General features: G+C 47.3%; 1 protein-coding gene across 1 annotated transcript; it reads left to right on the top strand.

The window, feature by feature from the left end:
- The first annotated feature begins 531 nt into the window (after nt 1–531).
- On the top strand, nt 532–19,409 carry CARHSP1 (calcium regulated heat stable protein 1). The gene is made up of 4 exons (XM_063314599.1): nt 532–551; nt 11,720–11,899; nt 17,804–17,926; nt 19,099–19,409. The coding sequence occupies exons 2-4, from the start codon at nt 11,742–11,744 to the stop codon at nt 19,259–19,261; spliced, it is 444 nt and encodes a 147-aa protein (XP_063170669.1). The 5' UTR covers nt 532–551; nt 11,720–11,741; the 3' UTR covers nt 19,262–19,409.
- The last annotated feature ends 966 nt before the right edge of the window (nt 19,410–20,375 follow it).

Raw genomic sequence — 20,375 nt, 5'->3', positions numbered from 1 at the left:
GGGGAGCTCAGCCAACCTGAGCCCCCAAACCAGCTAAGAAAAAAGAAAAAACAAAAAACAAAACCTGAAAACAAAATTTCCAGGATTGTGTCCCTGCATGGACCAGCTGTGACAGTTTAAAGCAGTCCCCTTGCTGGCTGGGGAATTCTGGGAGTTGAAGTCCACACATCTTCAAGCTGCCAAGGTTGAGCAGCACTGGCTTAAAGAGAGAACTGCACTCTTTCCATGTGCAGAGGCACTTTTAACCTCACTGTTTTCCTATCCTCGTATGCTTTGCTTCCAAACCCTTCCTCCCTCGGGTAACGGAACCCGCAGCCACTTTGTTTTGGCGCCTGCAACGTCCTCGGGGCTGAGCCGCCCGCAAGCGCCACGCGCCCTCTGCCGGCCGAGCTCGGGTCTGCAAGCTGGGCCGGTCTTTCCCTGCAAGTTCCACCCCCCGGCGGGGGGCGGACCTCGGACGGGGAGGGCGAGGGCGGAGCCGCCGCCGCCGCCTCGGCGAAGGGAGACGGCGTTGTTTTTGGCGAACTCCGAGCCCCTTCGGCGTGGACTTGGTGAGCTGTCCGGGCTCCTTGCTCCGGGAACGTCATGTCGGGGTGCAGCTTTAGAGGAAAGAGGGCGGGTGGGGGAGAGGAAAGGGGCGCGCTCCTTTGCTCGGAAGCTCGGCTTGGAACGGACTTTTAACCTCAGCCTTCTGGTTGCGACGGGGGGGGGGGGCGGTGTCCAGGCAAACTTGCGAGAGCGCACCAAGGAAACGGGGGAAGGGGAGAAAGTTTGCAAAAGGGAAAAAAAGGGAGGGGGCGAGGGAAGAAACCCACCGCAGTTCCCGAGTTGAAGAGATTCGCGGCGGGCGAGACGGACGAAGAGAAGCGAGGGGCGCAGAGATCATGGCGGTTCGCTGCGGGGGGGAGAGTTGAAATTCCGGGGGGACAGCGGGACCCCTTCCCACTTTGCAGGGGAGACGCTCCGCCGCCCGCTGGCTCTGCCCCCCGGGTTCCCTCTCCTGGAGGGGGCAGCTGGGCCGGCACGGCTGCCTCCCTCCCTCCCTCCCCCGCCCGCCCCCCCGGGAGAGGAGAGGACGTGGGGAAGGGAGGCTCCCGGGGGCTCCCCGGCCGAGGGCCGCGTGGCGTGGGGGAAGCGGCGCGGCGCGAGGGCGGCGGCGGGACTTGGTGGCCGCGCCCGGTCGGGGCTGGGGAAGCTGCCCAGCGCTTGGCAAACCGGGGCCCCGAGGGCTGCTCCTCCGAAGAGGGCTAGTCTTCCCCGAGGCTTTCGGGAAGGCGGCGTTTGTAGCAGCCCCCTCTCCAGGGCCGCGCCCGCCACAACAGCCCTGTGAGGTAGGTAGGTGGGCACGAGGAAGAGCGACCGGCCTGGAGTCACCCACTGAGTTTGCGGGTGCAAAGGTGGGCTTGAAGCTGGTCAACCCAGCGCAGCCCAGGACCGTATCAGCTGTGCCACATGGCAATATTACTATTATTACTATTACTATTACTTATCGGTAGCAGATGGCAAGTGTCAAGGCACAGGACCGATGCCAAAGGCCAGCGCGGGGCGGGCGAAGAGGCCACGCGTACCGGCCAAACCGGGGGGCGGCGGGGCTTGCTTTGCCCGGAGAGCCGCCGTCGGCCCCGCAGCTGCGAGCGGCGCCGGGCGCGATCCCCGGGCTTGTTCGCAGCGCCCGCTGCCTTCCTCCCGGGCGCGGCTCGGAGCCGGCGGGCGGACCCCCCCCGCCCGGACCGCCGGGTCAGCGACAGGCGGGGGCGGCTTCTGGGGAGGAAATCCGGTGCGCAGGGAGGAAACTTCCAGAGAGAAAACCCCAACTCTTAAACGGAAGCGGTTCAGGCGCCTCCGGAGTGGCCGGGAGACCGGGGGAGGGAAGGGGGGAGCCTGCCCGCGGGGGGCTTTTTGAAGGGCAGAGTCCCCCCCCCTTTCCTCTCCTCTCCTCTCCTCTCCCCTTTCCGGGGTGGGGGGTGGCTGGCAGGCGGCGCCGGTGGAGGGGCGAGGGCTGTTTCGCGGTCGGAGGAAGAGGAAAGGCGACGGCGCGCCTGTCCCTTCCTCCCCGACTTTCTCCCGAGAGATTGCTGGGCGTTGGTATTATGTTGGCGGCTCCTTTAACAGCCGGACTTCAACTTTCCCCTGCCCGAAACGGTACAGGTCGGGAGACTCCATCGGCTGTCCTTCTGCCTTGCGGGAACCTGCTGAAAAAAGCCAGCCTGCCTCGTTGAGCACTTACGGTCTATGGCACCCGCTGTTTCCCTTCGAGGAAGGTCGGATGGGGCCCACGAGGGCCGCCTGATGCTTTGGATGCAGTTACAAAATGGGCCTTCCCAAACGTGGAAGCAGACATGGAGCCCTGCTTGCTGCCCTTTAAACCAGCCCTGTCTTTTCTGGCAGGAAAAGAGGTAGCTGCTTTAAGCAGCTGCAGATGGGCTGAGCGCTTTTTCTGGATTATTTCCCGTGGTACAGCCTTGGTACCTCTGCGGTTTTCCTCATTACCACAAGAGCCTTGGGTGGGGCACTAACCTCATCGAGTTTGCAAGAAGCCTGCGGTGTTGGCCAGTGTGGGCACTTGCAAGCTGGAGAAAGGTATGAGGGCCGGAAGAGATGGCTTGCCAGGGATTTGTGAGATGAGCTTTGAAGCAGTTTTTTAAAAACTGCATTTAATGTATGCCTGTAATTCTTTCTTTCCTTCCAAGGATTTAAGGATAGCTTATGGACATTTTTTGTTTCTCATCTTGAGTTTATTGTCACCAGAGACTTGCAAAGGAGGCTAAGATGACATGCACTGTGAAGTGTTGTACATATAGATTAAGGTGCTAAAGATGATATTATAGTATACAGCAGTGTTTCTCAACCTTGACTACTTTATAATGTGTGGACTTCAACTCCCAGAATTCCCCAGTCAGCCTTGCTGGCTGGGGAATTCTGGGAGTTGAAGTCCACACATCTTAAAGTTGCCAAGGTTGAGAAATGCTGTTCTGGATAGTCTTCAAGGAGAGCCCCAGGTGAAATCCACTGCAGTAATCAAGTCCTGGAAATTGTACTACTTTCTCTTCCCCCCTTTCTTTCTTTCTTTTTTTTTTTTTTTTTTGCTGCTGTGTTTTATATTTCACTCCCTGTCTTTCTTTCCTATTTATTAACTCAAGGCCAAAACAAGATATTAGATGCAAAATTTATGATCAGGTTGGCTTCCTAAAACAAGAGTCAGCGTATTGCTACTGGTATGAAATAAAAGGTGGGATCAACGAGTGATCAGTATACGTGGAATTGTTGAACATTGTTTCTAACAAGAGGATCAAGATGCATTTGGCATGAGCTGTGGTATAATTAAATATGTCTTAATTGTCAGGGGGAAAATCCCACGATAGCTTCTTCGATTCAATGCTGATGAATCATTGATGGCACCTTCCTCCTGGAAGACAGGGAGCAATGCCAGGGGTTTTCGATGGAGGGAGGACCAAAGTGAGAGATTGGTGCAGGTGCATTGTGGGTTCAGCCCTGGACGTTCTTTGTTGAAAAAGCAGTGGAGCTGGGAATTGCCTCTCCTTGCAGGTAGAAAGCAAGCCTTTCGGGGCAGTTCTGCCGTTCTGGGCAGCGATGGAAAAAACTGACTGGAGCCGACAGAATCTGAGCTATCTTTTCTGGAGATCTGGAGTTGTCTGGTCTTGCCTGAGATCAGATTGCCCAGCCCTGGCCTGGGGGAACCCAAGGCAGTTGGGAAATAACTGGAAAATTGAAAAGTGGGCCGATAAGGCTAAGGAAGACAAAGCTGGAACCCTGTTAACCCACCCATGGCTGGCTGGGGAATTCTGGGAGTTGAAGTCCACACAGCTTAAAGTTGCCATGGTTGAGAAACACTGATCTAATCTATATCATCTATATCATCTGTATATCTATATCTTATCTATCTAATGTATATTCCTGTACTGTTTATCTATATTTATATAATCTATATATCATCTGTATCTATATCTAATCTATATAGTTGTATCTCTCACACACACTACTTTTCCATGTGTTGTAGATGTTAAAGCGCTGGACTTGAGCAAAAGGCAAAACCATGGTTTGCTAAGCAAGCTATTGTTTGCACATCACACTGAGCCATAAATCAGGGTTTATAAACCATGTGTCACCCTTCACCCCAAACACTGTGCACTAGTATAACATGTGAATTTTGCAGTTCAGTTCTGGCTCCGATGTGTTTTTTTTTTTTTTTTGCTCCTGGATAGGAGAGAAATTAACAGAAAGCAAGCACAAGAAGATAGCTCATTTAGACTGTGGTTTAATAAGCCACGATTCCTGGCTTAAATTGATGGTTGAAGCTGCTGTAAATGGTAGACAGACAAGACAGCCTTGTTTTCTTCTCTCTTCAGGGGATAGATTGATCCCAGCATTATAGACTGCTATTTGAGTTCATCAGATAAATAAAGTCGAAGGTGGAATCATTTAACAACGGAATTGTATCCCTTCCATGTAATGGATCCCTGCTGCTGCTGCGAGATTTTTATTTATTTAAACAAAACTCTTGAACTTCCATGGAAAGATCAACATTTTTGTTCAGATGTGGGCCATGTTTGTCCTAACCCAAACTCTGGATTTTTTGTTTTTAATAGAGACCTTGGGCAGTGTCAGCAAGCAGCATATATAAGCTCATAATTATTTTATGGTTGGCTTTAGTTGGTTGCAATTATTTTTCAAAGTGCAAATTATGGGTTCACCCAATTTAATTAAATAAGTTAAGACCCACTGTTTTTCTTTCTGGCCCGTTCCAATGATTATAAACCTGCACAATTAGGGAGGCGGAATCAAGTATCTCTGCTTTTATCTTTTGAACATGCAATCACGCTTCTAGCTCTTACGGTTAGGCAATAGAAAGGAAAATTTCTGGGAGACACGAGAGGCTGCTGGCTGAGAATTTTTGAAGTTAAAGAAAAAAACGATTTACATGCTTAATACATTTTTCTGTACTCATTTGTATTAGAAAAATCCCTAGTGGGACTTTCCCCAAACTTCGTCTGGGGTGACATCTTGCCGTTTTGGGACTCCTCCCTGCTCTGCCTGTTTCCTTGGGGGGGTTGAGAAGCTGAGTTCTGGTGCCACTTCCCTGCAATTTCCTTTGCCAGTGTTTGCGGGGTGGGGGTGGGGAGATTGCAACATAAATTTGAGCCTGGAAGGAGAGGAAGCCAGCTATGCCTCCGTCAATATTTTCACGAGAAAGTTCTGCTCTCGGTTGCTCAGAGACGGCTTGCCGGGAACCCCGCAGGGATTTGCAGTGGTGCACCTGGCCTTTCCTGGCCTCGCGGCTGGGCCTCCCTGAAGATTAAGGCCTGGGACCAGCGAAAGAGGGGAGGGCGGGTTCCGGTTGGCAGCTGCTGCTCTGTGCCAGCATCCTGGCCTGAAAGGTGCAAATGCGATCTAGGATCGGGGGGGGGGGGGGGAGGCTCTCTGCTTAAAATAGGGTGGGTGGAAGCAAGTTTATAGGCCAATGCACATCTCTTCTTCTGATTCTGCAAAAGAGGCCCATTCTTTCACCTACAAGTAGTCCTCCCTTAGCGACCACAATTGGGACCAGAATTTTGGTTGCTAAGTGAAGTCATCATTAAGCGAATCCAACCCAATTTTACAACCTTTTTTTGCAGTGGTCATTAAGCAAATCACCAGAGGCGTTAAGCAAACCACATGGTGGTTAAGCGAATCATGCAGTTCCCCATTGGTTTTGCTTGCCAGAAAGCGGCTGGGAAGGTAAAAAATGGCGATCACGTGACCGTGGGCCGCTGCAATGGTCATAATTGTGAGGACCTGTTATAAGTCAGTTTTTTTAGCACCGTCATAAGTCTGAACTGTCACTAAATGAATGGTTGTTAAGCGAGGACTACCTGTATTCTGCTTGATTCTTAAAAAAAGCATGAAAGGAAAGACCAGCTGCCCTGTTTTAACAGGCTGGCCGTTTTCTCCAGGCATGCCCTCTGCCTCAAACCCAGGACTGTTTATTTACTTCCTGGCACGCCTCTTCCTCTTACGGTGTAAAATATCAACCTCCTTTTCTTTTCTACTTCAATGTTTGTAAGAGCAGTAGATGCAGATTTGCCTACCGGCCAGGCTGCTTCCAAAATGAGATGACTGGAATCTAATTGGGCTGAATCCTCCTTTCAAAGCAGTTATCTTTATGGACCTGCTAAGCACCAACAGCAGAGTGAGATGGATCTCCCCACAAGTAGAAAGCTAGCACAGCAGGGAGAAGCAGGAGCTTTCTTTCTGAGAATGTTTTACTTGCAAGAGCTGTGTGTGTGCAGGGGCGGGGGGAGGGGGGTATGTGTGCGTGATGCAAAAATTTCAGAACAAAAGCAGCATCCACCTTCAGTCTGAAATGGTACTGCCCCTTTTGACCATTCCGCCCCTTCATTTGGCTGTTTCAAGAGATGTAGCAGCTGGAATGTTATTTTAAGGAGATGGGATGGAAGCCCAGCAGGCCGTGCAGATGACACAGGAGCAGTTTTTTCTTGCAGGCCGATGCACGCTAGGAAAAGCAGCCCTTCCTTACTGCGCTGGTTTGCAAAACCTGCTGGGCTTGCAAAGTCAGAGGCTCCAGAAGGCTCGCAGGCCTATCCTAAACATGGCCAAAACTGATACCAAATTGCAGGGGTGTCTGCCGGCTAGCTATCGTCAAAAAAGTCAAGATGGTGGCCACCGCCTGTTTCTTACACGCAGTGTCATTTTGAAGGTAACAGAAGAGCAGTTCTGTTAAATACGGGAACTGCCTTCCGGTTTCATGGCAACGAAAATGTAAATGACATTTTATTTGGTTTTGTCCCGCCTATTGTTTTGGGCACCCAGCCGGAAAAGACCAAGCGGGTCTTTGGCTCGGAAAAAGCTGCTCAGAGCCCCAGGGGTGGGGGTTGCCAAGGGCACTGAGCCAAGTAAAACCAACTGCGCCTGCAGGGTCCACGCGTCCGGCCCTGGGTCTGATGCTCAACCTTCTGAGCCTTTTAAACACATTTTGCCATGTTTTAGATACTGCCCCCTTCCCCGCCTGGTGCTCTTGGGTCTCAGTCCAAATTCCCAGCCGACCTCCCACCAGCCTGGCGAGCTTTGGAGGGAGAAAGGGGGGTTCACGTTTGCTTCGTTTGCCCAAAACATCGGTTGGGAATGGCAGTTTAGCCCCATTCCACAGATCAGGGTTCGAAGAAATCACTGCTTGACAGAACATGTGAATGCAGTTAATCTGGTAGGGCACACCTTGTGCCTTTGATGCCTTTTTTTGTGCCCTTCTGCCCATAATGGTTGAAGGGATGTAGTTTTCTGGTGCAGAAAATAAAGTCCGATTTATCCCCTAGATCAATGTTTCTCCAACTTGGCAACTTTAAGATGTGTGGACTTCAACTCCCAGAATCCCCCAGACAGCCTGGGGAATTCTGGGAGTTGAAGTCCACACATCTTAAAGTTGCCAGGTTGGAAAAACACTCACCTAGGTCATTGTTCTTCAACTGTTTGACCCAGTTGCCCCTTTTCCTGGTCTCCACTATTCTCCTCACAAAAAAACCCCCTCTGTTTTACACGAGCATCTTGGAAATGGCAGTTCCAAACTGGATCCTTGACTCATGAATAAGCAATTATAAATGGCTCCATTATATGCCCAAATTACACCCAGTTTAAGAACCACAGTCTTAGGCTTTTCTCAGTTAACGTAAAATAAAAAGAAAAATCCCCAAATTGTCTCCCAACTCTCCGTGCTACATGTGTGACATTCTCTCCCCCCCCACCCGCCATTATTTGGTCTCTTTCTGCCCCCCCGCCCCCATGTTAAGCATATCCCTTTGCCACTGAAAGATATCCCAGTCCTGCGGTTGGATTTCATGTCTGTCTCCTGGCTTAACGTCATCTGTAAGTCAAGCTCAACAAACTGTGGTGAAAATGAATCATGGCTGATTTGGGAGAGAATCTGGCCTGCTTTTTGGATGGGAGACCACTAAGAAATCCTGAGATGACAGGCTAGTTGAAAAGGCTTCCTAGAAAGAAGAGATGGGCCAGTGGAAGCTTTGTTTCCGCAAGAGTTTTAATTGTGTTTTTCCTTTGTGGGAGCAGGGGAGCCTGCAAGAGAATTCAATAATCAGGGTTAATTAGCTGAGCTGGCTTGTGAGTAAACAGTTCTGCAGGGCAAAAATATAGTTGAGAGGTGGAAAATGAAGCGAGGACAGTGCATTGCCCTTGTCACCTCCCTCTCCCCCTGGGGTTTGCAGAGATCCAGAAAGCCGTAGGGATGTCATTAGCTTGCTGTGGCACATGGTTTGTTTTGTTGTCGTTGTGTTTCCACAACCATCATCCGGCTTCTCATCTGCAAATGTTTCTGAGCCAACCACCAGCCAGAGAAAACTCAAGAGGGAAGGAAGGGGAGGGCGGCAATTCCTTCCAGCCTTAACCTCCGATACGCTGCTTCTGAATATGGAGGGTCCATTGCGGTTTCCATTGGGGCATATGGCTGTCAGCGGGGTCTGTCCTCACTCCTAGGATATCCAGGTTGAAAGAGGAATGGTGAGTCAGCACATGCATGCCTTGAGCCCCTGGGAACAGAGTGAATCAAACTGGTTTTCTCCTGGCCAGGCATGTAAGGCCAGTTGGCTTCTCTGTAAGTTTGCAAACTTCTCATGTGAAGGGAACATTTATCTCCATTTCAGTCATGCACTGCAGCTGGGGAATGCAGTGGGAAAAATGCAGCTGGGGCCTTGGGGACATTGACTGTATCATAGTTGTATTCTCTGGAACAGTGTTTCTCAACCTGGGCCATTTTAAGATGTGTGGACTTCAACCCCCAGAATTCCCCAGCCAGCATGGCTGGCTGGGGAATTCTGGGAGTTGAAGTCCATACATCTTAAAATGGCCCAGGTTGAGAAACACTGTTCTGGATAGACTGAAGACTCCAGTATGGGGTCTACATTTTTTCACTCTTGAAAGAAGAGTGCAAAATTCTCATACTGACAACACGCCTCTCCTTCCTTTCATTTGATTTACTGAAATGCCATGGAAAACATTACGTCATTAATGGGTTTCTGTATAATGGGAAGAATAGAGAGGGTGGAATACTTTCTTTTGTGTAGATTTGACATTTTCTGATTGTCTTGACTCATGTTCAGTTTTTAACAGCTTTTCCCCCAAAATAAGAATCTTGGCAAAATTCTTACCTCTCTGTGTTGGTTTTTGAAGAATGGGCTTGCATAACACTGCAACCCATGGTTGGCTAAACTATGGTTTTCTCAGTGAACCAATTTTCAGGGTTTGCATAGTACCATAAACCTAAGTTTGGTCCGTGTGATCCACTGTCCTAAAAGGCTATCAGTGTGTGCTTGGGTGTGGATCAATTTGGACCCCGGGTGGATTTGATTTTTTTGTTCTATTGATTTATTTCCTTCTATGGCTGTGTTGCTCCATTTCTGAAGACACTGACATTGCAACCAGACAAAATGGGATTAAAATTAGAAAAGGACAATCATCAATGACAGCAATACAACCAGCTCGATGGGCCCAGTGTGAGCTTCACTCATCCACAGATGCCCTGTTGAAAACCTTGCAGAAATACTGAGGTGGTGGTTCGAATGTCCGGAAGTGGGCTGCTTTGAATTTTGAGGGCATGTTGTGACCCCTCACAAAATGGTTGCGGACTGTTCACAAAACAGCTGCAGAGGGGAATCTGATGAAACTGCTTCCAGCCCACAGGAATCTCGACACAAGACAGGAATTACTGTAATGTTCCTACTTCATTTCACGCTTCGTCATGCGTTGATCACTGTTGTAGATACTAATTTGATTTTCATAATAACCTGCAGTTTTTAAAATGACCTAAGAGACTTAGCTATTTAAAACCAAATTCACGTAGTATTAAAAATGTATTCTAATACACATTCAGATTTAAATAGAGTCGAATATGCAGGCAGTCCTCACTTAATGACCATTTGTTTACTGACGGTTCAGACTTACCATGGTGTTGAAAAAACCAAATTATAACCAGTGCTCACACTTAAAACTGTTGCAACATCCCTGCGGTCACATGATCATGATTTGGGCGCTTGGCAACCAGTTCGTTTGTCACCGTCGTAGCATCCCGTGGTCATGTGATCGCCATTTTCAACCTTCCCGACTGTCTTCTGGCAAGCAAAATCAATGGGGTACCACATGATTCACTTAATGACCATGTGGTTCGGTTAACAACCACAGCGATTCACTGAATGGTCGTCGCAAAAAAGGCTGTAAAATCAGGTTGGATTCGGTTGCTTTGCTTAGCAACCAAAATTCTGGTCTCAGTTGTGGTTGTTAAGCGAGGACTACCTGTATTCCATTTTGCTCAGCTTCATGATGTTTGTAAATGTCTTGCTGCTTCATTATGTGTTTTACTCTCTTTTTTTCCCTCTTCATCCTTTTCCTTTTAAAATGGCTAGTAATAATAATGAAGCAGAGAAGCCCGGAGCCGTCTCCCCTTTAGCTTCTACTCTCCCTGGGGCAGATGGATGCCTTCCTCTCCAAAGACACTGGGCTGCAAACCCCTTATAGACTTTTTGCATGAAACATAAAAAAATGAACTTTTGATTTGTGGTTCTGGTGATTAGAAAACATTAGATAATAGAAAAAAGAGAGCCTTCTTTTTTTTGGAACCAGAGAGTGAGAGAGAGTTTTGTAATCATACTTGTATTTGCTGCAAAGGAAAGCAGAAGCGGCTTCTTTCTATTTCTTTTTATCTTTCTTTTTGCACTTTTGTCTTTCGCTTGCTTGCTTGCTCTTTTTTCCTTTCTTTTGTTTCTTTACTTTGTTTTTGTTAGTTTTTATCTTCTTTTTAAAAAAACTGATAAAACTTTTATATATAAAAAAACCCCAGAGACGCTGGGCTGCAGTCCCTGCACCCTTTTGTGTCCCGAAACACTCCTGGGAACCAAGGCAGTGCCTGCAGCTGTGGCTTGGCTTTGCACCAGACTGCTTCCATTTTTATTTTTGGTTTAGGCTATTGCAGAGGTGCGTTAGTGCAAGGGACCTGGCCATTGTCTGCTATTTACTCTGGACCATGTTCAAGCCACTGGTTCGACTCAGACATGATCAAGAAGGACATTTTCTGTGGCTAGGAAAGTGAGACCCATGCACGAGTAAGGATTTAACATGGGTGTGGATTGTGCCCCTTGAGCCAAAAGCTTGTTTTTCTTTTTGTTACACTTCTGAATAGTGTGGCCTTTGTTTAACAAGTGCAAAAATTGATTTTCCCCTTCAGAGTGAGATGTTGGGGTCCCCAGCAGTGGTGATGCCACAGGGTGTCCATGTATTTTGCAGAGGAATTTTGCTGGTGGGCCTAAGAAGTATGATGCTTCCATGATGATTCTTTGGAGGAACTTGGATTTCTTTCCCAAATTCAGCAGCTGAAGGGTATCCTGCCATCATATGACTGAAGCCTCCATTTTTGGCTTGTCATCTTTTGCAACCATGGAGGAAATGAACACGTAGCTCAGTGTTTCTCAACCTCAGCAACTTCAAGATGTGTGGACTTCAACTCCCAGAACTCCCCAGCCAGCATGGAATTCTGGGAGTTGAAGTCCACACAGCTTAAAGTTGCTGAGATTGAGAAGCACTGGGGAAGCTCCTTCTGGTGGTCTTATTCCATGTAAGCCCTGCTGGGACTAAGCAACATCAACAAGAGAGATGTGCTTCATGGAGCAGATCCAGGTGCCCTAAAGCGTTGTCTTCTTTTTTTCAGCTTTCCACTGTTGGTGTCCAAAATGACTTCAGAGTCGACTTCAGCTCACCAACGTTCCCCATCTCCGGGGTCTCTCCATCTGCCAGAAGGCCGCCGGACCAGGGAACGTTCTCCTTCCCCAATGAGAGGTTATCTCATCCCAAGTCCAGTTCCGACTCGGAGGAACCGCACGTTTTCAGCGTGAGTATGGAGGCGAATCAGTGGGATCATGGGTGGGAGGATGAGAAAATGGGTCCTTCCCTCATCTCAAAATAGCAGTTTCAGGGGGCACCTAACAACTGAAGTCCACCTCGGATGCTCTTCCGTTGAAGGGCTCTGCAAATACGGCATACGTTAAGCAGAGGGAGGGCACTTTAAGAATACTTAGTTTATAGCCTATGATTTAAAGTTGAAATTAATCCATCAAAATATCGTTTTTCGTATCAGCTGGACACCATCTAGAATGTTTCACAAAGGATGGACTAAGGATTATTTGTGTTGGCATTGCAGGAAACTGGAAGGCTGTTTAACTCATCTGTTGTGGTCCTGTTCTTCCTTAGACCTTTTGGAGGAAAGTTACGCGCTATGTTGACAGGATTACTGAGAAAACTGGGCTTTAAAGAGATATATATTGTCCTGAATTATGTACCGACTACTTGGAATTTAACACGTTCGCAGTAAAGATGGATTTTTCCATCTCCTAAGGATTATTCTTTTTGCTCTAACAATAGCAAAAAGAATAATCCTTAGGAGATGGGAAAATACTATAGTTCCAAATATAAAGGAATGATCTTCAGAGATGTGTGATTTAGCCATTTTTTTTTGAGGATATTATATATTCGGTTAATCACCTTATCTCTCCCTTTGGAAAAGATTCATGGACAGGCTTGGTTAATATTGAAAGCCTGATTTTTCCCTTTAAAGACTTACAAAATCAGGTGAACTTCGGATGTCACTGTAATTAACAGTTTTGTTGGTTTTATGCATTTTCTTGTGTAATGTTCTTTCCTGTTGTTTTTGTGTATGGTAAGTTGTCCACTTTTATTTTATATTCTTTTAGGCATGTCTGCTTGAAAATGGATTAATGAAATTATTTTGTTTTTTGGGGGGAGGAGGACACCCCCCCCTTTTTCAGCCTGGGCGGTCCATCCAGTGTCTACCTGAGGTCCTCGGAGGTGGGCCGTTGGGGATATGACATCACAGAATGGGTGTGGTTGAAATTGGCAGACCTGATGGCTTGGGGAGTCGGTGGGGAGTAGATTGGATGGGCTGAAAGGGAGAAAGAACGTTGGATTCTTAAGCAAGTGCCCCTTAACTTGCCGTAAAAGAAGTAAGTTAATTTTTCCTGGTATAGGCTAGTTGTGGCATGTGAAGAACACTCGTGCACTTTCCTAAAATTTGTCACAGGTAGTCCTCACTTAACAATGGTAATTGGGATCAGAATTTCCATTGCTAAGTGACATTGTCATAAAGCACGACGTCATGTGACTGCGTCGCTTAGCAACCAAAATTCTGGCAGTCCCAGTTGCAGTTGATAAGCAAATCACCATGGGTCGTTAAGCGAGGACGTCACATGGTCGCCATTTGCAACCTCCTGCTGGGTTCACCATTGACTTTGCTTGTCGGAAGCCGGCAAAGGAGGTCACAAATGGTGACAATGTGACTGCGGGATGCTGCAATGTTGTAATTACGAGGACTGGTCATAAGTACCACTCATTCGGCACCATTGTAAGTTCGAAAAGTCACTGAATGAATGGTTGTTATGCAAGGACCACCTGCAGTTGGAAAAGATGCACCCAGACTCCTCCTGATTTGGACCACCAGAGACTGACACGGTTCTCCTCCTACAATTTCAGAATGTAGGAAGTCAGCCCTTTAGAGACTGGCAAGCCTTCCTCTCTGTTCCTGCTGCATTTTGGTCCAGGCCGTGAGCTTGTTTCCCTTCCAAATCTCACATTGGCAGCTAGCTGGAGAAGCATGTGCCTCATTTGTGGTGGCTGCAGCATCGCCAAGGGTCAGCACACGGCGTCTAGCTGCAGGCTCACTGAGATGCATTAATCACCCCTAATGTGCCACCGGATCCTAAAATAAGTAAATTGATCAGGGAGTGCAGTCTCTTCCATGCGCACGGCTGGAAGGCTCCAGGACTACTTTGGGTAGGCCTTGCATTTAATGCTGCCTTTTTCACAGGGTCAGGGTCCGCCTCAGTTTTGTGCCAAAGCAATCTGTGAAATGGGCTGATAGATTATTCAGCTGTTTGGTCTGGCAGGAGTTGGGGGCAGAAACATAGGGTCCCCTTACAAGGTGGACTGATCACATTTGGAAGCAGGTTGAAGTAATTTGGGGAGTCAAAATCTGACAAACCTGGAGGACACCTGGTTAAGGAAACTTAGGCTGGGTTCACAAGAACACTCTGTATCTGGATTAACAAGGTACAGTGGTTGTGTCCACATCACCTGAACCACATGATGATTTAACATGATGAAATAAACCGAAATGCAAATAACCCAACTCCACTCTATTCTCTTCAGGTGTGTTGTCTGAATGCAAATGATGTCTGGTTCAGACAAGCTGGATTTGTACCTGTGACCAAGTCCCAAGTCAAAGAAACAAATTAGAGGTGGTATTTGCACAACATGCTAGACTTAATATTAACTGACTTAGTTGAGTCTGTTGTCCGAACACAGCCTAAGTGTTAAGATGAGTTGTGTGCTGAAAGCAATGGTGAATGCAGTGATTTTACAGCCAGCCCACAACCTCCATCTTGGGATTGTTTTTAACTGCCGCAAACCTCACGGCTTAAACACCTGGGTTAATTCTGAAAGCTGTTTTGCTTCTTCCTTCTCTTAACGTCTTGCCTAATGACCAGTTTGGAGATCTTGCAAGCTTGTAATCCCTTTTGCACCATTTTGGTTGGTCCAAAGAAAGGTGTCACCTTGTTACCCCTAAACCAGTTGGGACCAACACAGTTATGATTCATTTGCCTGTGCTCTGAAGGTGATTTGCACCCAACAGTAACTGTGACATCAGGCCAAGCGAGAAGCCCATATGACTCAGCCACAGGTGGTTGTGTCACAATTGCATCCAGGCCAGAAGCTCAAACGTTGTGCAAGGGAGGGAGGTTGTGGACAGGAGGGAGGGGGAAGGACATGGGAGTCAAGCTGTTTCCAGCTTCTCCCTCTCCTGGTCGGTAGGAAGGGTGTGCAACCACCCTGGCACTTCCATGGCATCAGAACCACTTCGGTCCAGTAAGTCAAGGTGAGAGAGGACCTCAGAACTCTCAGCAAGGGGTAGCAACAGGTGCATGTAAGAGCTCACCAGCAAAAGTTTCCCCTTGAATGATGAGCCCACAGATGCCTTCCAGCTTCTGATTCCTCCTCTTCCAGCTGCATTGAGCTAGGCGGGCCCAAGTTTGTGGTCCACGTTTGAGACATTTCAGGTAGAACATGGAACTTGGTGGGAGTCAAACAGAAACCCACCAGGGTCAACAGCCAGTTGTTAGTGACAAAGGATGGGTGGGACGATTGATTCTGGTTTTCCTCCCTTGCTCGTTTTCTGATCTTAATGCTTGGTTTATCTGTCTGTACATTTAATTTGAGATTTTGGGGTTTTTTTTTAAAGATTGCACGAACATTTGCATGTCTTTCTCCACATTTCTCCTTCTGTACTATTTTTATGCTCAAGTTGGTCTAATGAGTAGCTTTTGAAGTACTTTGTCCTGCAATATAAGCATTTTGGATCTTCTTTTCACAAATCTAGTCTTTTTAGGTTGTTTATTATTTATCTCGCTTTTTAATATAGCAAACCTGCAGAACCCATCCTGAAGATGCTCACTGTTACCTCCCTCCCCAATTATGTTTTTGCCCTATGGGACGCTGAAGCCTTCTTGGGAAATAAGCTGGAGATCGCTTCTTCCCAATTTACTGTATTCTATTTTTAGTTAAAAGCACCATTAAAGAATGATAGCACATGGGACAGAGAATTTGCTGCATGCCAGGAAAGGGATCTGTGGGAGGTCAGTGCTCAGAGACACCACATTGCCTTCCTGGGAAAGCTCTAGATTGGCTTCAGACCCAGGAGAGGGAGCACCTACCTTGGGTGTGTAGATGGTGGTCAGTTGGCCAAGGTGCATCACTCGGCTTCCAGTAAGTTTCAGGGAGAGCCTGATTCCACCCAGTCAGGGCTCCACTTCGGCAAAAGACCCAGTTTGGTCTAGAACAGGTTTCTCAACCAGGGTTCCGTGGCACCCTAGGTTTCCGCCAGAGGTCAGTAGGGATTCCCTGGGAGATCACCATGTATTTTAAAAATTAATTCGAATTTGGGCAACTTCACATTAAAGAGGTACGTTTCATTTTTTATTTTTAGGTTAAGAACACTGTTAATGCACATATAGAATCCTACCCATGAAACGAATATAATAATTTTGTAACTTGTGGCCTATATTTGAGCCTGAGTGTGCAGGGGTTCCCCAAGGCCTGAAAAATATTTCAAGGGCTCTTGCAGGGTCAAAAAGTTGAGAAAGGCTGGTCTAGGGGTCAAGGCACCAGGCTAGAAACCGGGAGACTGAGAGTTCTAGTCCCTCCTTAGGCATGAAAGCCGGCTGGGTGACTTTGGGCCAGTCCCTTTCTCTCAGCCCAACCCACCTCACAGGGTTGTTGTGGGGAAAATAGGAGGAAGGAGTATCAGGTATGTTCACTGCCTTATTTATAAAAATAATGAAGGCGGGATAAAAAATCTAAAAAAATAATTGTATGTACGCTAAAACCACTTTTTCTGGGTGTGGTGCTGTGGCTGGTTAAAAGTGGGCTCCCACAGGGCTTTTCAAATGGTGTGAAGAAATGTGAGAGGAAAGGAGGAGAGGCAGGCTGAACTGTTACAAGGAAGATACTCGAGCCCTGGGAAGGTAGAAAGCATGGGAAAGAAAGCCTGGAAAACTCTGCCTTGATCTTGCTAGGTATAAGTTGAAGTAGAGAGGGGCTGTGTAGGCTTTCAAGATTTGGTTACGATACCCTAACGCAGCCTTCCTCAACCTTTTGACCCTGGAGGTACCCCTGAAATATATTTCAGGCCTTGGGGAATCCCTGCAATTCAGCTCAAATATAGGCCAGATGTTACAAAATTATTGTATTTGTTTCATGGGTGGGCCTGTATATAAGCATTAACAATGTTCTTAACCTAAAGATAAAGACTGAAACTTGCCTCTTTAATGTGAAGTTGCCTGAATTTGAAATATTTTTTTGAATAAATTGTGATCTCCCAGGGAACCCCTAGTGACCTTTCGTGGAACCCGAGGCTGCCACGGCACGCTGGTGGAGAACCCTGCCCTAACTCCATTAAAGCATGTTCCAAGACTGTTAGCAACTCCTAGATTTTCCTGACTTGCCTACCTTGCAGGGCTGACAGAGGGCCCTTTCCTTTGGTTAATGCAAAGCCCGCCTTGCCCTACCCTGAGAATCTGTGAATTGGTTTGTGATGGAATATAGCTTTGCTCCTCTATCGCTGCCATCCAGGCAAGCCCCTTATAAAAGGGACGGTGCTCTGCCTTTGCAAAACAGAAGCAAAACCCCAACAGCTCTTTAAATCTAAACCTATCTGGAACAAGCTTCTCTATTTTTCAGCATAGAAAATCTGGATTCTGCAGCCCATTTTTAGAATCCTTCCTCCCTTTGTATAATTCTGCGCTTGGCTAAATCCTGCAGAACTCCTTATCCTTCTAGTCACTGATCCCCATTCCTGTCTCTCTGTTGGTCGTCGGGTTTCTGGGATACCAGCTGGCTTTGCCTACTCGTTTTCAAGCACAGGGGTGAGATACTTAACCCTAACGCTAACTTTAGACACAATTCCTGAGGTACTTAGGAAGCCAGCTTCTGCCCTTTTGAAACCCAATGAATGGGAATGGCTTTTATGCCAAGCTAAAGCTAAAGCTAAATTTTAGAGAGCAGAAACCAGCAAAATGGGACATTTTGTGATCAGAACTGGTAGGGACTCTTGCCACCTTAGAACAAAAAGATGGTGTTAGAGCCTCCTTTAAAGGAAGTGTGGTCTCCCCAGCCCAGGCTGAATGCTCTTCCCCAATTTTCTGAACAGCCTTGTCTTCCTCTGTAGGACAACACGAGCCGCTGAAGGGCCCACCTACAATGGGGTGTGTAAATGCTTCTGCCGATCCAAGGGCCACGGTTTCATCACACCTGGTGATGGAGGACCAGATATCTTCGTCCATATTTCTGAGTAAGCAAAGCTCCTTCTGGAGACAGGGTAGAGTCATCTTGCTTTCTAGCTTTTGCAGAATTCAGAACAGAGACACCGTCGTTGGAACCGTACAGGGATACCAGAGGGGTGGGTTGATGGTCTCCAAACTCAGCGTGTTTTCCTTTCATTGATGGAATCTGAGTGGGTGATGAACAATCAGGATTCAGCCTTGAAATCACTTCGAAGAGCTCAGTACAGAGTTCAACCAAGGTGAAGTCAGGAAACGGATGGAAAACAAACTGTCCTTCTCTAAATCTATCATGTGCCCATAAAAGGAATACGGTGGATAATTTAGGTTGTTCCTTCAAGAAAAGAACAAAAGATGCAAGGGAAGGGGGAAAAAAACACAGTCAAAATAATAAGCAGGTTCAGAGCAGTTCCCCTGTGGAAAAAAAAGAGTGGTGCTTTGTAGTTTAGATCAAAGGCAGTAAAGGGAGACAGAGAGAAATAAATCTGCGCACATGATGGGACTTGTGGATAGAAACGTTTTCCCTCTTACAGTGTTAGAACAATGGGCTCATCCCTTGAAAATCATTGGGGGGACCAATAAAAGGAAGTTGTCCCTTACAAGGGTCAAGAGTGGAATGTACCAATTTAGATGGTTTTGAAAGAGGTCAGGAAATGGCCAGGAAGAGGGCTCGGTGGCCATTTCCGCCTACCCCAAGCACATGCAGGGGGCTTTAAATGCCAGCCTTGGGAAGCCACAGTGAACAAAGTGACCACACTCCTATCAGTGTCTGTGATGTTTCTGAATAACCCTGGCTGACCACTGCAAGGCAGAGAATTTGAGTGGATCAGGCATAGGCTCTTTGGTGTCCTCCAGAAGTTTGGACCGCGTTTCCCACACTCCTTTGTCATCAGCCATGCTGGCTGGCACTGCTGGGAACCCAAATCCAAAACTTCTGTGGACACCAAGTTGCTTGTCCTTGGAGCAATTGGACTCTTGGCCTTATCCAGCCTCAGAGCCGTTTCATATCCTGGTGTTCAGACTGAACCCGAAGATCGATCTTAGTTTTCCGGAGCACCGTGTGGATTGGCTGGTGGATGAGAAGAAGCTAAACTTGATGGAGGTGGTTGATCGGGACAACGGGCAGTGGCCCTGCTTGCTCCCTTCCGTTGGCGTATTACAGTCCTCTTTTCTTTTCTTACAGTATTGAAGGAGAGTATGTCCCGGTAGCTGGTGACGAGGTCACCTATAAGGTGTGCACTATTCCACCAAAGAACGAGAAGCTGCAAGCTGTAGAGGTCAACATCACTCACTTAGCTCCGGGCACGAAACATGAGACGTGGTCGGGACATGTGATCAACTCCTAGAGGGAGTTCTGAAGCCATGTTGACTGAAGAGGCTGGACTGCTCAATCTTGCTCAGCAACCTAGAGTGACCACGCCTGATGAGTTTTCTGCAGATTGTGTCATTGAAAACAGGGTTCCAAAGGTGGCCAGATTAAACCTTTTTTTTTTTTTTAAAAACATGTTTTTCAAAGTATAAAAATTAATAATTGGAAAGATTGTAGGGCTTGTGCTGGCAAGAAAGGGGATGTTTAGCTCTTGCTTTACAAATTGAATGTTTTACCATTCATGAGTAGGGTACTCAAAGACCTTAGAAAGATTCGACCAGAAGAAGAACCAGGAACTGGTCCATCTCCCCAAACAGCGTGACCCTGTGGGTGGTGCTTCCTCAGTCTGGCACCTTTCAGAACTTGATCTTCCAACTCGGAAGGCTGGGTTGGCTATATATTACGGCATTTGAAGCCCCAACGCATCTGAATATAGACATCAGGTGCGAGAAGGCAGCAGCTGATTAGTTTAAGATCTTCTCTGCTTTGGTGGTAGTATTTAGGACAAACAGTTTAGGGGAGTATCTCTCTGCTTTATATCAGAAAATTACTGATCTTGCTCAGCGCTGCTCTGAATATTTCTTCACCTTTTTTCTGATCAATTTCAGTTCATTGATGCAAAAGGCCTGCTTCGGATCTCCACTCCCCACCCCTGGAGAACATTTAAGTGAACGTCTGCTTGAAAAACATGGGTGGGCTGCAGAGTTCTTGGATTTACTGAAGTTAGAAGATGGGTGTGTGAGGTGGTCCCATCTTTAGTGGTATAGCCCTCCCTTTAATGCTCTGCAGTTCTTTGTGGGCTCCTGTACGTCCCTTCAGTCTGGAGCGGGGAGCCTTTCCTGTAAGATCAGAAACTTTGAGCAGCTAAGGAAGGGAAGGAGAAGAAAATGGCACATTCACCCCCCTCCCCACCGCTCAGTGATTCTAAATGACCCTGGAAATGTGGAAAAACAGAAGCCTCTTTTGCAGGGGGTGAACACTTCCAGGAAATACTTGGCTGGGGCCAAGTATTAGTGTGGGGCAGGTTTTGATGAAATGAGTTGAAGATGGGATTCTGAGGCAAATGCTGAGATAGCTTTGCCGTCCTAAAA

Source organism: Candoia aspera, chromosome 14, assembly GCF_035149785.1.
Source record: "Candoia aspera isolate rCanAsp1 chromosome 14, rCanAsp1.hap2, whole genome shotgun sequence".
NCBI classification, from domain to species: Eukaryota; Metazoa; Chordata; class Lepidosauria; order Squamata; family Boidae; genus Candoia; species Candoia aspera.
This window is presented reverse-complemented; position numbering and strand designations above follow the sequence as displayed.